The 19631-nt window shown below is 50.6% G+C and overlaps 1 protein-coding gene across 5 annotated transcripts in view; it reads left to right on the top strand.

The window, feature by feature from the left end:
• The window catches only part of CTIF (cap binding complex dependent translation initiation factor), a 279914-nt gene that overhangs the window by 80930 nt on the left and 179353 nt on the right, over positions 1 to 19631 (top strand). For all 5 annotated transcript variants that reach the window (XM_080821450.1, XM_080821446.1, XM_080821448.1 and 2 more), the window contains exon 3: positions 5112 to 5183. In XM_080821450.1, the coding sequence (XP_080677576.1) occupies positions 5112 to 5183 (72 nt within the window). The remainder of the gene's footprint in view (positions 1 to 5111; positions 5184 to 19631) is intronic.

The following is a 19631-nucleotide window of genomic DNA, read 5'->3' as shown; positions in this document are numbered from 1 at the left end:
GTGACAAACTCATTTTTGTTATACACGCGCTCGCCACACATAGCCTTTCACTTGCCTTTCATTTTGCCCAGGATTCCTTTTGTCACACCAATTGTAGTCTAAAACTCATATCTTGGCATTTGATCAACTTGGAATGTGCTGTTGACAGTGTGAGGCAGACATCGGGGGTAATTTTTCCTCATTTTCCTCCAGTTGTCTCAATCCCAGTGTTTATTGATAATCTCTCCTTTCCCCTGACTGGAAACACTAGCCTCATCATAATATAATCTAGGATCTAAATTCCCATTTGTACATCTGTAGGTGCATGGATGCGGTTTTGTCATTTGTCTCTTTGTCTCGTCCTGTACTGAGTCAACTTGTTGGTTTGGCTCAAGCCTTGAAATGTACTTGGATATTGGGAAGTGGAGTCCCTGGTGGGCTTCATACCGCTGACAAGTATACCCTCAGCCTCCCCCCACTCTGTGCTTTTCCTCCCCCAGGGCTCCATGGGTTCCCCCTGTCTTTAACCAAGTCGGCTCCTAAAATATTGTCCCTCCTTGGATGCAAATGACAAGAGAGCAGATTATAATTTTTTATTATGAATTTTTAAAAATTGCTTAAGTTTAGTAAGTGATCTCCACACCCAATGTGGGGCTTGAACTTGTAACCCTGAAATCAAGAGTCGCCTGCTCCCCCAGCCGAGCCAGCCAGGTGCCCCTGCTGTGAGATAATTTAATTGTGCCGATAAGAGCGAAGAGTAACAGAAGAAGCATCTATTTGGGGTACAGAATAAGCATCTGTACTCCCCCTGTTTATGGAGTCTTCACCCTGTGCCATCTGTGTTTCAGGTTTTTAAAGTAAGAAATAAATCATAGCAGCAGGCGGGAGGCCCCACACCACTCTCGTGAATTCGATGTTCATCGTTTCCATATAGGAAAATGTCCCACTTTTCCTGCCTCCTTGTGTTCAGTGACCTTCTCAGGAGGACACCCCCTTTTCCCCCAGAGGACTTGCTCCTAGTAGTAAACCGGTTTTCCTTGAAGGAAAAACTCTCTAGTGTGGAATCAGGCGGCGGGTGGGCCAGCTGGGCCTGCTCTCCAGGCAGAATCTTCTCTCCATTCTAGAATCATCTCAGACAGATAAGGACAAATTCAGGGAAGGTCTGCGTCCGGAGATTTTTCTAGGCGATGGCTCCGAAAAGGCGAGGGGGAGGCAGTGGGTGGGGGGTAGGGCCTAGGAGCAGTCCCAGCAGAGGTGGGGAGGAGCTTTGGAGTGGGGAAGGGAGAGTTCCCAACGGGCTTTAGGGACCGAGGAAGGAACCCTCATCCCCGCTGGGGGTGATCCCAGCTGCTCCTTCTGGCGCTGGAGCTGGGTGCCTGCTGGACCTGGGTGCCTCGGAGCCCAGCCCCGTGGGCACAGCTCTGTGGGATAAGTGCAGGGATTCACACTGAATTCCCTCCGGGGGGAGGGGGGACAGGAAAGCTATGCCCAGCTGGACCACAGCCCCTTCCGCAACCACTTTGCCCAGGGACCTGCCTCTATCCAGCCCTGACTGGGTCTCTGGGGTGGGTTTCTGCAGACTTGACCACCTTGCTTGTTCTCCCTCACACGGAGCAGCCCCTCTGCTTGCTGCTTGTCTGTACTGCACTCCCAGATCCGTTTCTTCATTTCCGTCTTTGCCTCCATTGCCAGTGGGAACCTGGATGCTGGACCCAAGCCTCCTGCCCCGCTTCCCGCCCTGCCCTGCCCCCACCCGGACTAGTTAACCTTCCCTGACTTGGCTCTGATGATGCCCTTCCCTAGCAGGGTCGCCCCCCTTCTTCGACCCTGTCTACCGGAAAAATCTCCGAGTGCCTTGACCAGAGAGTCGTGCTTGCTGCCATCAGCCTCTGAGCTGGCGGCTGTCCCACTGCCTATGTCCATGTCCAGGCTCGTGCTTCTCCAGGAATCCCCACTTGACCATTTTCCTTCCCCGCACCCACCCCCCCAGCCGCCTGCCTAGGGCACACTCTTCCTCCTCTCAGCCTCGCCGTCCACGTGGCATCACTGTTATCGGAGGGCTCGCTTCTCCTGGGAAGGGAGGTGTTTATTGCAGGTCCCCCTCCGAAAGCGCCCGAGAAATGGCTTCTGGTGGGCGGATACTGAGTTAAGGATGGCTTTGACGAGGAAGGGACATCTCTCAGGAGCTCAGGACCCCTCTCCGAAAGACTAACCGGGGCCCAAGTTTGCCTCTAGCAGTGAGTGAAACCTTATTAGCCTTTTCTCTGCTTGCTTGGCAAGAGGAGCCATCGTCCCCACCCTGCTTGCTCACCCCAGCAGTGTGCCCACCAACAAGTCACTGTTCCAGGAGATGTCACCCAGGTGCTCTGCAGCTGGGGATGAGGTGTTGGGGACACCTGGGTTGGGGGAAGCCTTTCTCCACAAGGCTGTCCTAGGATGGCGTGGAGGGCGCGTGATCCCAGCCTATAGTCCCTGCGTGCCTTGGCCATCCCAGCCAGGAAAGGAGAAGCCACTGCGAGGATATAAAAACGGTCTTTATAATAGTTTAAGCACTTTATGCACATATGTACGTACATATGTGTGTCTATATATATCATTCAAAAATATGTGTGTATACATACAGGTACGTATTACTTATTATTTTGAAATTATTTTAACTAAACTTGAAGGTGTAAACATAGTATAGCATGTTCCCACGGACCTATCCATCTTCCCCTAATACGAACACCTTACATCACCATAGTACCATCATGAGAACTCGGGAATTAACATTGGTATCATGAGACTTTATCTGAATTTCACTGGTTCTCACGAATGTCTGATTTTCTGTTCCAGGATCCAGGTTGGCATCAAGTTGCCATGTCTCCTTATTCTCCTCCAATCTGTGTACCCTTCTTGGGTCTGGTTTTCCATGACCTTGACTTGAGGACTGCTGGTTACCTGTTTCCTAGAAAGTTGTTCTGTTTGGGTTGCCTGGTGTTTCCTCCTGATTAGATGGAGGTTGTCCATTCTTGGCAAGAACGCTTCAGAAGGGATGGGCCGTCTTCGACACATCATACTGGGGAGTCCATGAAGCTGATAGGCTTCGTTAAGGCCAGTGTTATCCCCCATCTCTCGGTTAAGGTGGTGTTCGGCGGATTTCTCACTTTCCTTCACATAATTAACAAATATATTTGTTATAATTAATAATTAATACAACTAGTAAATATCTTGGGGGAGATGCTTTGAGACTGCAAATACCCAGACAGAGGAAATTTATTCCAGGCAGTTGGTTACCCAGGTGATAGAACTGAGAAGCAAAACAAGCCAGAGGTCAGCAATCCCACCTCTGGGCCTGAGGCACAGAAGGAGGAGAGATGGGTTGCCAAAGTCCAGGAGTCAAGATCATGACTCCTCACCTCTGGTGAGGTCTGGAGCCATGAAGGAGACCCAGTCCCTGCCGGTAGGGCCTCCTGAAGCATAGAGGGAAAGGAGAAACGCCTTCTTCCTGCCTCCCAGTGGTGAGGCAGAGCTGGAAGCCAGCCAACGCAGGAGTCTGGGAATCCCAGTCTGCAGGGGTCAGCTCCTCTGCAGTGCCCAGCTGGACATGTGCTCTAAGTGGATTTCAAAAACTTGGTGTGGAAAGAATAGAAAAGATCTCATTAATAATGTTTTAGGAGCACCTGGGTGGCTCAGTCGGTTAAGGGCCCAGCTCTTGATTTTGGCACAGGTCATGATCTCAAGGTGATGAGATCGAGCCCCACTTGGGGCTCCACATTCAGCAGGGAATTGCTTGAGATTCTCTCTCCCTCTGCCCCTCCCCCCAACACATATGCGTGCGTGCATGTTCTCGCTCGCTCTCTCTCAAATAAATAAATCTTTTTAAAAGATAATGTTTTATATTAATTACCTGTTGAAGGGATCTTATTTGGGGTATATTGAGAGAAATAAAATATATTATTAAATTTAAGTTAACCTTTTCCTTTATAAAATCTGGCTGCTAAATCATTTAAAATTACCTCTGTGGCTCCTATGCTTGTGGCTCTCATGTTATTTTGTTTGGATAGCTAAGAGTATACTGGTACCTGTAACAAAGGTCATGCCCTTGACCCACAGTCAGGAGGGTGTGGCCAGCTAAGGTTTTCCAACATCCAGACTGCACTGGCCTTGAGCCGTTCACGCTCCCTCTGTTTTGACCAAGTATGTCAAATATTGATATTGGACTCCTCTGTTCTTTGTGTATCAACACAGGGTGTAGGTCAAGGGCAGTGTTCAACATTAGCCTAAGGGGCTAGCTAGCATTTAACACAATAATAAAAATACCGCCACATAGCTCCATGGCACCTTAAAGAGGAAAAGCTATGCTGTTACTACTACTTCACATCTCTACGGTGTCTTTATAGGTTTACAGAAGTCCTTCATTTCAGCCTTGCAGTCACCAGCCTTGCTGGCTGCGTTTTGTAGGTGACCGGACAAGCCCTGGGAAATCCATGATTTCAGTGGCTCTCAAGCCTCTGGTGCGTCACGAGGGGAGCTTGTCAAAATGCCGCAGCTCAGCCCCACCCTCACCGAGGGTAGAGGGTAGGGCTCAGGGACCTCTGCGTGGCAGGTTTGGGGGAATCTCATGCAAGTGGTCATCAGACCACACTTTGGGGCACCCCCGGTCTCTGAGCTCTTGAGGAGTGAGTGCTGGGACTGAGCTGGAGCCAGGCTTCTGATGGCCAGTCTGGGGCTCTTCCTGTCAGCCCACGGGCCCCTTATCCGCTGGAGCTGGGTTCATGTGAAGTTCCACACGTCTGTGCCCCCCTCCAGCTCAGGCAGTCAGATATGCTGCTGGTTGTTCAACGTAAATCACCCTGTGTCCTATGTGGTTGACTCTGCGAGGCAGCCGGTCTCGATCCCTTTGGTGGGCTTGGGTTAAGGGAAGGAACTTTGCCTTCCCCAAGCATGCACCAGAGGGGTCACCTCAAGGTGGAATTTGGAGATGCCAAAGTGAACCTGCTGGTAGGGAAGGATTTGTCTTTGAAAATGGCCAAGTAGGATTTTATCCCGGCTCTCCTGCAGAAGGGCAGGGCTGTCCCAGGAAGGCCCCGGCAGGGTGAGGACGAGCCTACGTGTCCAGCCATCACTGACCACTCCTTTCTCTCCTGCAGTGGACAACAGACTGCAGTGAGCAGCTGGACAGCAGCTGTTCCTTCTCCCGAGGCCGAGCTCCCCCACAGCAGGTAGGGAACCAGCTTTGTGTGCCTTCTGAGGGTGGTCACGTGTCTTGTCTGTCGGGGTTCCTGGGCTGGCTTTGTGATGGCTCTCCTGGGCTAGGTTATATGGAGAGAGCAGGAAATAAGAGAGGGGAGGGTGTGGTCCGCTCTCTGGAAGGTTCTCCCCGAACACCCAGCCCACAGTGAAGCACACCTTCCTCAAAAACACATAGATTCTTGAGGTTTTTGGTTTGATTTTTTTTTTCTTGGTCATTTGACAATTTTTGCATCAATACCTGCAAACAACTGCATGTCCGTTGAGAGGGGAGTGGATAAATGAGGTGTTGAATTGTATACGGTCGTAGCCTGAATGAACTTGGAGGTTCGCACATCAGCATTGGTGATAGATCTCGCAAACAGTGGGGCTCCTAGGGTTCAGGTTCAGTGCATTTGAGATCACTTCTGGTCCAGGTGAGCAGAGGACCTAGAGGGGCAGAATGTGGGGGTAAGCTGTCAGTGCCCCCTGCTCCCAAGCCATCCAGCTTCCTGTTCTCTGCTGGAGCCCGCTGCTTCTCTCCCTGCTGCTTGCCTGTGAGATCCCAAGGGGGCACCCACACAGGTGTGGGGTCTGGGGCCGGTAGGAAAGAGAGAGCTGCTCTGGTGACCCTCAGGCATCCTATATCCCCTGGTTGTCCATCTGTTTTTGCTGATACCTTGTTCCTGGAAGACCATGGGACTGGAGGCTGAAAGGAACCACAAGTCCAGCTTCGTGCTGTTCCTGTCCAGAGAGACATGGGCTCCTGCACTCACTTCTTCAAAATTTCAGAGCAGCTGCATTCACACATTGCCCTGAGCCTGCTTGCTTGTGTCTGACTTCAGTCCCATGGCACCAATTAAATAAACTCCTCTCTCCTCTGTCCTAAGCAAAGATGGTCGGTGGCCTCAGTTCTAGATCTTTCTTGGGCTGCAGGGCTTTGTCCACCGTGGTGTGGGGGGATGGCTGCCCTCTCACACTACAGGTTGTTTGTGTGTGTTTCATTGTTTCTTGGGCAGGAGGCCGGACGAGAACCCTGGGTTGGGGTTGTGGGTAGGGGAGGAGGCAAGAGACCCAGTTTCTCTCCTATTTGCTCTGCCACAAACTGGGTAGAAATTCTTCTCGTCCTCAGCTTCCTCCTGTAAAAATCAGGGAACTCAATGACCTCTGGGGGCCTTTCTAGCTTCTCCATGCCACTTTGTAACTGAAGTCCATGGAGGTGTCATGACCTGACCCAGCTGGGACTTGAACCCAGGTCTCTCACCTGCCCCTCCCCCCATTTGGCCATTTACTTTGCTTTACTGTAATAGGTATCCTTCCATGGAGGACTGTTGTCCCTGCCACTAGACTGCCAGTACTTGGTCAGGAACCCTATTCAGGGTTCCTGAATCCCTCTAGCCATGGCCTGAGGCCTGGCATGTCAGAGCACTGCCTGCCAATTACCCTGGGATTTCCTACCTAAAGACTCCCTTAACTCTTCAGGGGCAAAGGTGGGCTTGGGTCTGGGGACTCAAGAACCAGAGGGTTCCAGGGAAGGATTAAATTCTTGGATAGGGGGCATAAATGGCTGATAAATGAGAGACCAAAATACTAGTTCTCTGTCATTTGGTCAGTAGGTGTCTGGCTCTGGAATCTTCCAGAATCTTCCTTTTTTTCCCCCCCCATCCCCTTAATCACCTTTTCTGGGCCCCTTCTTCCCACCCATTCCCTCCAGTCTCATTCACCTGTCACTCCAAAAAGGCTTCCAGGGGGCAGAGAACAACTTGTGCTCCCACTTCCCCTTCACCTGCCTCCTTTGCCCGATGGCATCCTTTCATGGCCAGGTTCATGCCCCTGGAGGATGGTGGGTGGGGAGTCGGCCAGACCCTAGGCTGATGGAGCAGGACTGGGGGAGGCCTGTGGGAGGGGGCACCCTAGTACCACGAGCACCCCAATCCCACCTCCAGAAAGCAGTTGAACTGTTGGCTTGGGTACGTGGAGTTAGACAAAATGAATGCAAGTGACTTTAAAGAAGAAATCACAAAAGGCTCATATTTGATCCTTTCCTGGTAGGTAGAACTGAGACATAGGCTCATTATGAAGAAGAGCCTCAGAAGGGTGGAGATGGGGTCTGGTTAAACTAAAACCTGCCTTGGGGCACCCAGTTGGCTCAGTTGGTTGAGCGTCCGACTCTTGATTTTGGATCAGGTCGTGATCTCAGGTCATGGAATCGAGCCCCGCGTCAGGCTCTGCACTGAGCACGGAGCCTGTATGGGATCTCTCCCTCTCCCTCTGCCCCTTCCTCCCTACTTGCTCTCTCTCTCTAAAAAAAAAAAAAAAAAAAAAGACTGAAATTAAAATTTTAAATACACATGTAAACCTGACTCTCTTCCCTGATAACCGGATAAGCCCAGAGGACAAAGCCTTTTTGGGAGGGGGCTCCTGGGGCACAAATTCATGCTGAATCAAATGCTTCCATGTACATTTGACTGTCCCCTCAGCCAGCTGGTCGACCTTGAGATGAGCGCTAGGGCTGCTTCTTTATCCCTGACCACTCCTGCCCTAGGGCTTTGCACACAGTAGTCACTCAGTTAAGACTCCTGAGATGGCACTGTTAGCCCAGGCCCAGTCCATACAGTCGGTCCCTGGTGGGCCCTTTTCCTCTGGCCACCAACTTTGCTGAGCTTTTTGAGGTCATTGGGATGGCGGAACAGCTCTGCCACCCCACATTCACCCACAGGGGAGAATTTCAGAGGGAACTAAAGGTAGATTGAAACTGGGGTGATTGGCTGAGCTGGCATTCCCCCTTAGCCACTTGGGTGCAGGAGAGTGGGAGCCGCTGGAGGATGCTGAGGTTCTACACTCTGCCAGGGAGCTCTGTGTGGCAAGTCACCGGCCCTGCCCTGAAGGAGCAGCCCAGGTGCAGCCTCCATTTGGGGGGTAGCCATGCACTGGATTATTTATTTTGTTATTTCAACTAATGTAAGGAGAAGGGGATGGGGAAAACCCTTGCCTTCTCCGAGCCCTACAAAGTGGGGATAACCTAGGGCAGGCTGAGTCCCATGAGATGGGAAGAAGGGGCTCAGAGGAAATTGGGCTCTCCAACCGCCCACAACTGGGATTCGGCCCTATTAGGGATTATTTGGCATCCTGGTGGCCTCTTTCCGAGAGAGCTCATCTATCACCTTGTCCCTTAGGAAGCTGTAGTCATTTCCAGCTTTTCACTGTAGTGGGGGAATCATTGTGGATGTGGAGAGTAGCTGATAGGAGTGAGTGCAACCTGGTGCATTTAGAAAACGTCTCTGGGTGCCAGCATGGGATTTAGCATTCAGGGAAGAAAGCCAAAGGTATATGAAAGGTTGTATGAGGTCAGGAGCTAGCCGCTCTTCTCTGTCTGCACAGAAGTGCCAAGGGAGGAAAATTAATGTGCACAACAGCAGCAACAGAGCGTCTGATTAGTCCTTGAGAAGGACTTCCTGACTGAAGAACTTGTTGGCCCGCAGTGCTGGCTGTTGAGCAAGGTGGTGAAATCGTCACGGGAACCCTAATGGACACACCTCCTTATGGGGCAGTTTTCTGCGGAGCCCGGGAAGGGTGGGGGGATGTGTTAGAAGTGAGGTCTTTGAGTCCTGGCCGTTGGTCTGGGATCCCACGTTCCCCGAAATGATGAGAGGAGGGCACTCCCCTGTGCCATCCTGATGTCCGCTAGCAAACGAAGCCTCAGGAAGGAGTGAGAAGATTCTTGTGCCAAGGGTCCAGAGAACCAGATGTTGACCCAGGTGTGGCACATGTTTCAGCGCCTTTACTGCAAAATGATAGACTTCTCTGAACCTCTTTGGAAATCTCTTTCATTGTTTTCTGGGTCTCTAGAAAAGACCAGCGGGATCCAGATAGCCACTAAAAGTAGCAGCAAGTCTGGATTTTCCTGATTTCTCCATTGTTCCCTTACCCTCCCTGACACCTTTGCTAACCGGCAGCTAGGTTCATTCTCGGTGCCGACATTGACTCTGACCCAAGGGACGGCAGGTGGTAGGCAGAGTTGAGCCTCAAATACACGGCTCACCTCTGACCCAGGAAAAGGTAAAAGGGTAAAAAGAAAGGGTAAAAGGAATTTTCTGCCAGTCATCTTGTTGCCCTCCAGTCATCATAGTATTTGGTTATGAGCCGGCTAATCTCATTAGTACAAATGATGTCTTTAGTAGAAGTACCTGAATTTTTACTCAGCCTCTGTAGATACTCAAGAAATATCACGTTCATGGTACTTTGCTCTATTTAGTCGCTATTTATGGAGTATCTGCTATGAGCTTGCCAGACACAGAGGAACTGGAGCCTTTGGGCTCATTACCTGTCTGTGGAGTAGAGGCTACTTAACATGGAAGAGGCTAAACGCACCCAGTTAAGTCCCAAAGACACCTCCTGACCACAGACACTGCGGTCATTCCAGAGAGTGTCCCTGCTGATCTCTGTGGGTAGAGAGATGCCTGGCAGGACATGGGGCCTTATCTGTGCCCTCAGGAATGGTTAGGATGCTTGACCAGATGGAAGGAAAGAGAGAAGAAATGGTAGTCACAAGGCTTGAATTTGGGTGCTATATTGGGGTGTGAGGGCATCAGGAGCGAATACACCGGAGTGGGTGGTGCGTGTTGGGTGTTACAGGAGTGGTGGGAATGAGGACAGTTGACACGGAGGTGTCTATGTGCTCAGCTGAGATGCTGGAACTGCTGTGCAGCCCCACTCCTGCACCTTGTATATCTTCTCTTGTCTCTGCTGTCCCACCCAGGTAAAGTCCATCCCCTTGTATGAGTCAGGATAGCCCAGGTCATGCTGCAGCAACAAACAGACTTGAATCTCGGTAACTTTATTTTTTTTTAAGATTTTATTTATTTATATGACAGAGAGAGAGAGAGAGAGGGAACATAAGCAGGGGGAGGGGAAGGGGGAGAAGCAGGCTTCCCACTGAGCCGGGAACCCGATGCAGGGCTCGATCCCAGGACTCTGGGATCATGACCTGAGCCAAAGGCAGATGCTTACCCATTGAGCCACCCAGGTGCCCTGAATCTTGGTAACTTTAAACAACCCATCCAGGACCCAGCTTGATGGGGCAGTTGTCATTCTCACCAGTCCCCGGGATAGAGGGAAAAAGACCACTGGAGGATCTTGCATTGGCAAGTCAATACTGCAACCCAGATATAATATACATCACTTCCCCTCTTAGCCTGTGGCCCAGAACTGCCCACATGACCCACCCAACCATAAGGGGTAAGCACCCTACAAAGTATAATCCTACTATGTGCCTGGCATTCTGGAAACCAGAACTGTCCGGTGACTAGCTAGAATGACCATCACATGCGCCACAATCCTACTATGTGCCTTGGAATTCTGGAAACCAGAACTGTCCGTTGACTAGCTAGAATGACCATCACATGCGCCACATCTGGTAGCAGCTCACCAGGAGCTGGGGCCGACCTCTTCCTCCCACATGAGACCCAGAGCTAAGCAGGTCTCTACCCTAAAACACTGTGGGCTCTCAGGATGACCAGAAGGTCAGAGGCTACCTGATCCAACCCCCAACCCTGCAGTGCAGGAGCCCCCTCATGTGGCTGTTGAGCTGCGGGACGTTTCCAGTAATGGGGAGCTCACGCCTTCAAAAGGCATCTCAGAATGTTGCTGGGCAGCTCCATGGCTGTTCGCTCTCCCATGGCGGTCCAGTATGGAGAGTCTGTGTTTTAAGCTAAATATCCTCATTCCTGCACTTGTTTCCCTTAGTTGTGGTTACGTTGGTTCGTTCCTCTGTTTATCTGTTTTTTCACACCTCGATCTAATCAGCACATCATCACAGAGGGCAGCTTGCTGGGAAATGGGATGTTAAAGGGGATGGGTACTGTCTCTGTTTACACATAGGTTAGAGAGAAGAAGACAGACACTTACACTGCAGTGCTGAGATGTCTGGGACATGACCTGATGGTTCATGGGTCCCCGTCCCATCCTGGGTTACCTTCCTGGGAGCACTGCAACTACGGACTATGATTCCACCCAGGTCTCCCTGAACCGAACACAGTCCTGCTGGCATGATCTGATTCTGCAGACTCTGGTGTTCCCAGCATGTAAGCCCTATTTTCCAGAAGATACCACCTATCCCTGTCCTCCAGGTGCCTCCTGGAGACTCCAGCTCACCTGAAGGAACCAGGCTACAACATTTGTAACAGTATCGATGGTTGACTTGTAGGGAAGCAGTCAGCAGCCATCCACTGAGCCTCTGCTGTCAGTTTCATGAGCCACGTGGCCTGGTCTCTATGCTCAGAGAACCTGGAGTCTGCTTAGAGAAATAAGACTTTTTCTAGTGGGAAAGCAACAGTCCAGAGCATCATGAGAATACAGGCAGGAGAGGGGCTGGTGCCTGTGGGGGACCTTGCAGAGGTCAGAGGAGGTCAGATGCACAGCAAGAGGAAGGAGGCACCGTGCTGTCATGGTAACAGCACTGGACTGAGAGCTAGGAGACATGAGTTCTAGCCCCCTCTGACTGATTATTCGATCATGGGTGAGACACATCGCCTTGCAGTAACCTGTTTCCCTCTGAAAAAGGAGATGATCTAGACTTAAGGCCATCAAAATATTTTGTTAAAAATACCTAGATTTCTGCTTTGGAGAAGATGGAGTAGATGTTCTTTTTTATATTCCTTCTGCTAAAGAAAACTAAAATCCTGGTCATTCTATATAAAACAGACATAAGATTCTGAAAGGTAGAGATAAGAAGGCAGACCAGCTAGGGTTTGGGGGACCCGAGCAAGGACAGAGTCATGATTTTCCTGGGTTTCCTTTTTACTTCTAACATCCCAGTCTTGGGGCCAAAGAAGGAGGTAACCAGAACATGGCAGGGGACACAGATTTTTAAAGTCCCAATAAAAGTCTGATCTCTGTAAGCAAAGGTCCAGGCAAAGGGCAACCTATCGAGATAGAAGAGTTTTAGATAATGACTGCTCTACTCCAGCCAAGTAGCACAGAACAAAGTGTGGGTCCACTCTCACCCACATCAGCAAAACCCACTGGGAATCTAGACTGCCCCTCTCAGAGGGTTGTATAAGCCCTCCCACCCCTACTGGGGTGGTGTCAGAGAAGGCCAGGCAGGAAGCTGAGCCTTTCGTCCCTGCCAGCTCATAAGAAGGGCCCCCGGACACTCCATGGTATTATTGGAGACCATGTGGGGGCCTGGACTTCCGCCCCCACTCAGCAGTACTGAGACACCCCTCCTCTCCCTGCTGGGTTGTGTCAGAGGAAGTTCTAAAAGAAAGATGAGACTTGCACTACTGCCAAGTGGTAATGAGACCACCCCCATGGCAGGGTACACTGGGGACTCTGTGGAGTCCTGGAACTCTCGCCTCCATATAGCAGCAACAAGTACACCCCAATACTGAGGCTGTGCCCCCCGCCTTTCCCTGCCACAAGGTTATCACAAACAGCCAGTTAACACAGAAAACTTAATATGATTCAGTGTCTCATAACATAACATGGAAGTGCCCACATTGCAATAAAAAATCATATGTCTTACTAAGAACCAGAAATACTTCAAACTAAATGGCAAAAAAGACAATCACTAGATGTCAACACTGAGATAAGAATTTGAACTTTATCAACATCAAAACCTTTGCTCTGGAAAAACCCCTGTTTAGAGGTTGAAGAGACACATTACAGAGAGGGAGAAAATTTTGTAAAACATGTATCTGGCAAAAGGACTAGTATCCAGAATATATAAAGAATTCCCCAGACTCAGCATGTGAAACAGCACAGTTAGAAAATGGACAAAAGATATGAAGAGACATTTTTTCCCTGTAGAAAGAGGATGTACAGATGGCAAATAAGCCCGCAAAAAAAAAAAAAAAAAGATGTGCCACATCATTAGCTGTAAGGGAAATGCAAATTAAAGCCCCAGTGAGAGATTTCACACCTATCAAAATAGCTAATAAAAAAAAATAGTGACAACACTGAGTACTGGTGAAGATACAGAGCCACTGGATCCCTCATACTTAGCTGGTAGGAGTGTAAAGTGGTGCTGCCATTCTGGAAAACAATTTGGCAGTTTCTTAAAAGACTAAACCTGCAAATACCATCTGATCCAGCAGTTTCACTCCCGGGTGTTTATCCCAGAGAAATGAAAACTTATGTTCACACACAAACCTGTACTCAAATGTTTATAGCAGCTTTATTCATAAAGCCCCAAACTGGAAACCACCCAGCTGTCCTTCAACAGGTGAACAGTTGGAACAAGCTGTGGCGATCAACAGTAAAAAGAATCAGCTAGTGACACATGCAGGAACCTGTGTGAATCCCCAGGGAATTATGCCAAGTAAAAAAAGCCAATCCCCCAAAGTTACGTACTCTGATTCTGTATATATAACATTCCTGAAATGACAAGAGGATAGGAATGGGGACTGGGTAAGCAGTTCAAGGATTAGGGAAGGGAGGGGCAGAATGAAGTGGGTTTGGGACAAAAGGGCATCAGGTGGGAACCTTGTGCTGATGGAAATGTTCTGTATCTTGATTGTATCAACATCAATATCCTGACTTTACTACTGAGCTGTGCTTTTACCACTTTTCCCATGGGGGAAACTGAGTAAAGCGTACAGGGGGTCTCTGTGTTATTTCTTAGAGCAGGATATGAATCTACAATTCTCTAAAATAAAAGTAAACTTTTTTAAAGAACAGAATATTTTGTTTCATCAGAATCTTTCAGCGAAATCCCATAAGGAAAAGAAAAGGGACAAAACTGCTTAATGAGGTAGAGGAATAAGTAGCCCATCTGCTGTCTCTCCCATTCCATCTACCTCATTGCTCTGGGAACACCTCTGTAGAAGCCCCGGGTCACCTCTTAGACCCGATGAACTCTCGGTTCCTTTCCTCCCTGGCCTTCTGTGGTTCTGAGTCTGGGGCTGACGGGTAGGGAATATCCCTGGGGCTTGGGGAGCTTTAAGAAGGCCTAGTGGGGAGCCTTGGAGGATGAGATCCTTTCCCTGCAGAAGGACGTGGGACAGTGTGGACGACTGAAGACACCTGAATGGCCCCCCCATTATTTCAGCAGATGCTGAATAGGAAGCCAGCCAGAAGGGCCCTGTCATGGGCCCCAGGCCAGGACAAGTTCAAGTAACGTGGCCCTTTAAATCCAAAAACACAAAGTTAGTTAGCCAGAGAGAGTGGGGAGAATGGATTGGATTCAGAGAAGTCTACTTGGTCACAGGCTTCAGTCATTATCGCCCACGTCTCCCTTTAGATTTTAAACTCAAAGACAGTGGGGTCTAGTAAAGAGGGAAGGGACAGAATGAATGTATAGACGAGAAAGTTCCAGAATGAAAGGAATGCCCTTTCCTGCTCCTGAACTCAGTTCTGGTGCCACCAGGAGGCCCTCTATGCTGGTCTTTGTTCTGCCATTCCCCTGCCTCAAAGATCCTTCTATTGTAGGGGCATTAAAATATTGGGGGAGGGAGTCTATCATTGTCTTTCCCACCAGCATGTGGGATGCTGTCCTTGGTGCTGAACACACACATGCATAAACACGCACACACACACTCACACACACACACGCGGAGTTACTAGGACAGGACTGTTTGTCAAATTCTGGTTTAATTGGAGCCTCAGGGGAGTTTGAGACCTGACCTGTAGGAAGGCCCTCCTTGGGCCCAGGAGATGCCTTTAAGAGCCTTTGGTCCCAGTGTCTCATATGGTGCACCTACTCTCCCCATCCCAAGTGGGGAGTCCCTGGTCCCATCCAAAGGCTCATGGTGCAGAGCGGGCAGCACAGGTCCACGGAGCTGAGTGACTCTTCTGAGCCCTCCAGGATGCAGCTTGCAGGCCTGGAGTCCTGCTTTCCCCACTTTTAGTTCAAACCATGTTGCTACTCGCCCAAAGTTTTCCTGGAGTCTTAGAGGCCCTCTGGTCTCACCCCCAATGCCAGCAGCAGAGGTGGCAGGCATCGTGTCATGTGCTGCTTGACCACATGCCATCTTCCATTGTTCTTTTTGCTTCCGTGACTCCTGGTTGGATGTGAGACCTTTGAGGGCAGGGATGATAGCCTCAGAACTAGGACTGTGCTAGGCCACTTCTGTGGGTGATAGATCGAGGCTGAGGCAGGGGAATTGGGGCAGGATCCTTGGAGAGGAAAGAGAGAAGTTACATCTGTTGTCTACAGGGATGACCCTCCCCATCAGCTACTCCAGGAACCTGTGTCCCTGAAGTAAGGGGACCCACGTGAGGGTCAGGCTTGCTGATGGCCCTCATGATGCACAGAATCTGTGGAAGAACATTCTACACTGAGAAGGGAGATGGACTGGGATAGTGAGCCCTCTGAGGGTGTCCAGCACCGGGATGTGCATACACAGCTGCTCCCCTACTGGACTGTCAGTTGTGGGAGGCCAGGACCAAAGGCTGGCCACCCCTGCCTCTGTGTCCCCTGGCAGAGTAGACAAATAGCAAGGGATACTGCGGAAGTCCAGACCAACATGTCCCAGCTTCCTCTAGCTGGAGCTTCACCTGTGACCCTCCCGGGAATGCGGGCAGTTCTGCTGCTGCCGGGTATCTGATTCAGTCAAGTTCTGCTTAGTCTCTAAACCCTCATAGCCAGAAATTGTCAACACCTACGTACACACACACATGCACATGCACGAGCAAAAACCACTCCATGGTTGTGTACTAATACAACAAAGAGGAGGGTTTATTTTCCCACTGCTCCTGACTTAGCACATTTTTCTAGCGTACAGTGATTCACTCCCACCAGGTTTCATTCACTCAGCACAGAGCCCCGCGCCCCCCACCATCTTTACACAGCCCAGCTCACACCCCCAGATTCCCTCTTCACTTCCCTGCCGGCAGTTTACTCCCTCCGCCCTCACTGCCTTCCCAGTCGTGGGCAGAGATGGACTCGGGGAACCCAGCTGTCTGTGGGGGATGGATACCTTACTGCCTTACAGCCATCTGCCGTGGGGTCACAGTTTATTCGGGTCATGGAACTGCACAGTGCCACGGAACTGCACGTTGCCACGGGTAAGAACATAAACTCCGAGCCATGCTGTCTACATTCCCCTCCTGGGAACTAGCTCTCTGAACACAGGCAGGTTCTCTGAGCCTCTGTTTTCTCATCCGTGAAATGGGGCTTCCTAAGGTTGTAACCAGGTTGAAATGCTCAGAGGATGGCCGGCGTTCGGCCGGTGCCGCCTCAGTGCCTTTGCTGTTGTCATCGCCCAGCATCCAGGCTCCCCGCCACAACCGCTCGGCCCTGCCCGAGCTGCGGGGAGCCGTGCACACCTGCAGGCCCCTCAGAGGTGGCTCCAGCCTCCCTGCCCACGGGAAAGCTGTTTCCTTTTCTTTTCCACATGGTTTAAAGTGCTCATTATCTCTTTGTGCTCTGTTCTGAGAGCAGCACGGTTCATCCTGGCATGAGGCCCCCTAATTGCCAGGGAAAGGGACTGTTGTGAAGGATTCGGCAGCATTTAAGTGCTAAAAACCATCCACTGAAAAGGGTGGTTGCTTCTGATTAGGCTTCTCAGAACCTCGGCCTTGCAGCGACCTGGGAGGGTGGGGGGCAGGGGCCGGCCGAATCCCTGGCCTGGGGCGGGGATGGGGCTCAGAGAAAAGCTGCGGCCACCGGAATGGCAAACTGCGAGATGTTCTTGAGGAAGCCTGTGCGGTTTGGGGGGGGGGGGCTCTCAGTGCCTGGACACCTGGATTCTTGCTCAAAACTATTTAATGAATGAAGCTGGGTCCCACAGCTAGGATGAGGGAGGTAAGTGGGCAGAGGGATGCAACAAAATTGAAGCCAGAGTTCCCAATTAAGAGGATGCAGAATCATTGGGGAAGAATATTAGAAGACTATTTCCCAAAGTAGGTTCTGTGGAACCCTGGTCCTGCAAAAAAAAAAAAAAAAAAAAAAAAAATTGCTCTGTGGAATAAAGAGGAAGGATGGGGTGGTTTTCGGCCAAAGGACTTTGGGGAATACTGCGTACTATATGGCTACCTACTTGAAGGGTCAACATCCATCGAAGGCCAATAAAGGCACTGAGTAGTTTTGCAATAAAGTGATTTATTTAACAACCTTTAACCCAGTGTATCCCAAATGTTTGATGAGGGAAACTTTTTTTTTTCCTGTGCCCCACAAAACCCTTCTAATCTCCAGTGTTTCTAAAAGTGTGTTTCGTGGACCACCCCAGCTGCACTCAATTTAACCTAGCAATGCTCCTCTCTCCACATGACTCTGATGCACACTGACATCTGAGACCCAGCAGGTTTGTGTTTCTAGAACACCACTGGGAAGCCATGCAGTCGGAGTCGGGAAGCGCTGGACGTGCTGTGGGTTCCTGGGGCACAAGCTTTAAGGACACTGCCAAGGGGCAGAGAGGAGGGGTCTGGAGCTGGTTCCTGTCAGAGACAAAGACGGGAGACAGGGAGGACCTTTGTTTCTCTGAGTCCAGAAAAAGCACAGTGGTCCAAAGAGGAATAGAATCCCGTATCTTGGGCAACACAGTGTGACCTCAGAGCTCTTCCCACTGACACCACGTATTACTAGTGCACCGGGGAAGCAGAGGCTCGAGAGTGCAGGGAGGGCCTGGGAACTAGCCAGGCCCCGGTCACCCTCTGCTCTGTCCTCTGCTTGTCCTTGCCGCTGACGTGGCTCCTCAGTGTAAGTGGTGATTTGGAGAGTGAGGTGGGTCTGGCTCCAGGTGGGAGGAACCCAGGTGGGAGGTTCCAGAAACCAGACTGCCGTCTGCCTGTCTGTGGGTCTCTCTGGAAGGCCCCGCCCCGCGGTAACCTACAAGCTCCTTAGGCGCACAGATGAAGCTGTCTGCAGTCGTAAGAGGGTTTTGTGGGGCAGGTGGCATGTAGGTTGGGGGGTGTTGCAAGGTTTGAGGATTGGTGTACGGAACTCAGGAAAGGGGGACTATCCGGACACTTCACAGGCTTAGATGGGATCTGAAGCCTCCCGGTCAGCTTGGATGCTGCCAGCGCATAGCTGGGGCGCTGGGGATGGGCGTGTGAAGCTCTTGGTTCCTGGTGGTCTGGTTTCGCTGTGGCTCTGCCCGGTGAGGCTTGGCCCCTCTGGGCAGGGCCCTGGGCCACTACCTCAACACTGACAAGGAACAGCATAGGAAGGCTCAGCAGGTGTGGTTCTGCCCTCTCTGGGCTGATTTGGTGGAGATTGATTTTGCTTCCAAGTGCCAGGCAATGTCCCCAGATCTGCTGAGAGTCAGTTGTGTGCATCATTATATGCCTGTCACATTCCGTTGCAACAGCTCGGAGGAAATGTCCAGATTCATGTTATATGCTGTGCATATTGTGTCAAATAGAGTGACAATAAATAGGTCAGCCCCTGGGACCCAGACTTCCATCGAGAGCTTCTCCAGGCTTGCTCTCTCACCTGTTAACGGGGTTACCTTCCTGTCCCATTCGGCACAGACCGCCCAAACCGCTGGCCCACAGCCCTTGGCACCTCCAGCTCAGCGGCCCAAGGATCCTCCTTCTTGCCCAGGGTCATCACTCCTCCTGGGCTGCCGAGTGGCACAGCTCTGGGGTCCTGTCCACATTATTCTTTTCCTGGCTGTGACCTTCCCATCCCTTTATCATAGTCATTCTCTCTCCTGCCCTCGTGCCTCGCTCTTCAGTGGCCTTGAATCCTAGGTTGGTAGATCGATCTTGACACGCAGTCTGTGACTCCGTCATTTAGGCTCGAAAGCATCGGGCAGAATCTATTTAATCAGTTGGCAGCCATTGGAGGCAGACTGTGTGCCTAGCTTGGCCACTGTGGAGCCCCAAGAAGAGAGGGTAGCTGCTCTACTCAAGGGGCTTATAACCTATTTGGGTTTGTGGATGGACCTCAGGGACATTATGCTAAGTGAAGTCAGCTGGTCACAAAAAGACAAATCCTGTGTGATTCCATTCAGGTGAGGTATCAGAGTGGTGCAAATCACAGAGACAGAAAGTAGGAAGGTGGGGGTGGGGTTTGGGGGAGGGAAGATGGGAGCTAGCATCCAGTGGGATTGGAGGTCCAGTTTTTCGAGGTGAGAGGAGTTCTGGAGAAGGATGGCAATGAGGACTGCATAACCACGTGAACGTACTTAACTCCACTGGACTGTGCACTTGGAAATGGTTAAGATGGTAAATTTTATGTTATCTGCATTTTACTGCAGGAAAACAATTTGGGGGGGAAAACTTGCCTTAAAAATGTACCATTCTTTTTTTTTTTAATTGATTTATTTGAAGGAGAGAGAGTGTGTGCAAGTTGGGGAGAGGGCAGAGGGAGAGAGAGGGAGAAAATCTCCAGCAGACTCCCTGCCAAGCGTGGAGCCTGACACGGGGCTCGATCTCATGACCTGACATGATGACATCTTAGCTGAAATCACAAGTCAGATGCTTAACCAACTGAGCCACCCAGGCACCCCAAGATTTAACATTCTTTTTTTTAAAATATTTTATTTATTTGACAG

The sequence above is a fragment of the Martes martes genome (assembly GCF_963455335.1).
Source record: "Martes martes genome assembly, chromosome: 13".
Taxonomy (NCBI): Eukaryota; Metazoa; Chordata; class Mammalia; order Carnivora; family Mustelidae; genus Martes; species Martes martes.
The sequence above is the reverse complement of the archived record's forward strand: the minus strand, read 5'-3'. Positions and strand labels throughout refer to the sequence as shown.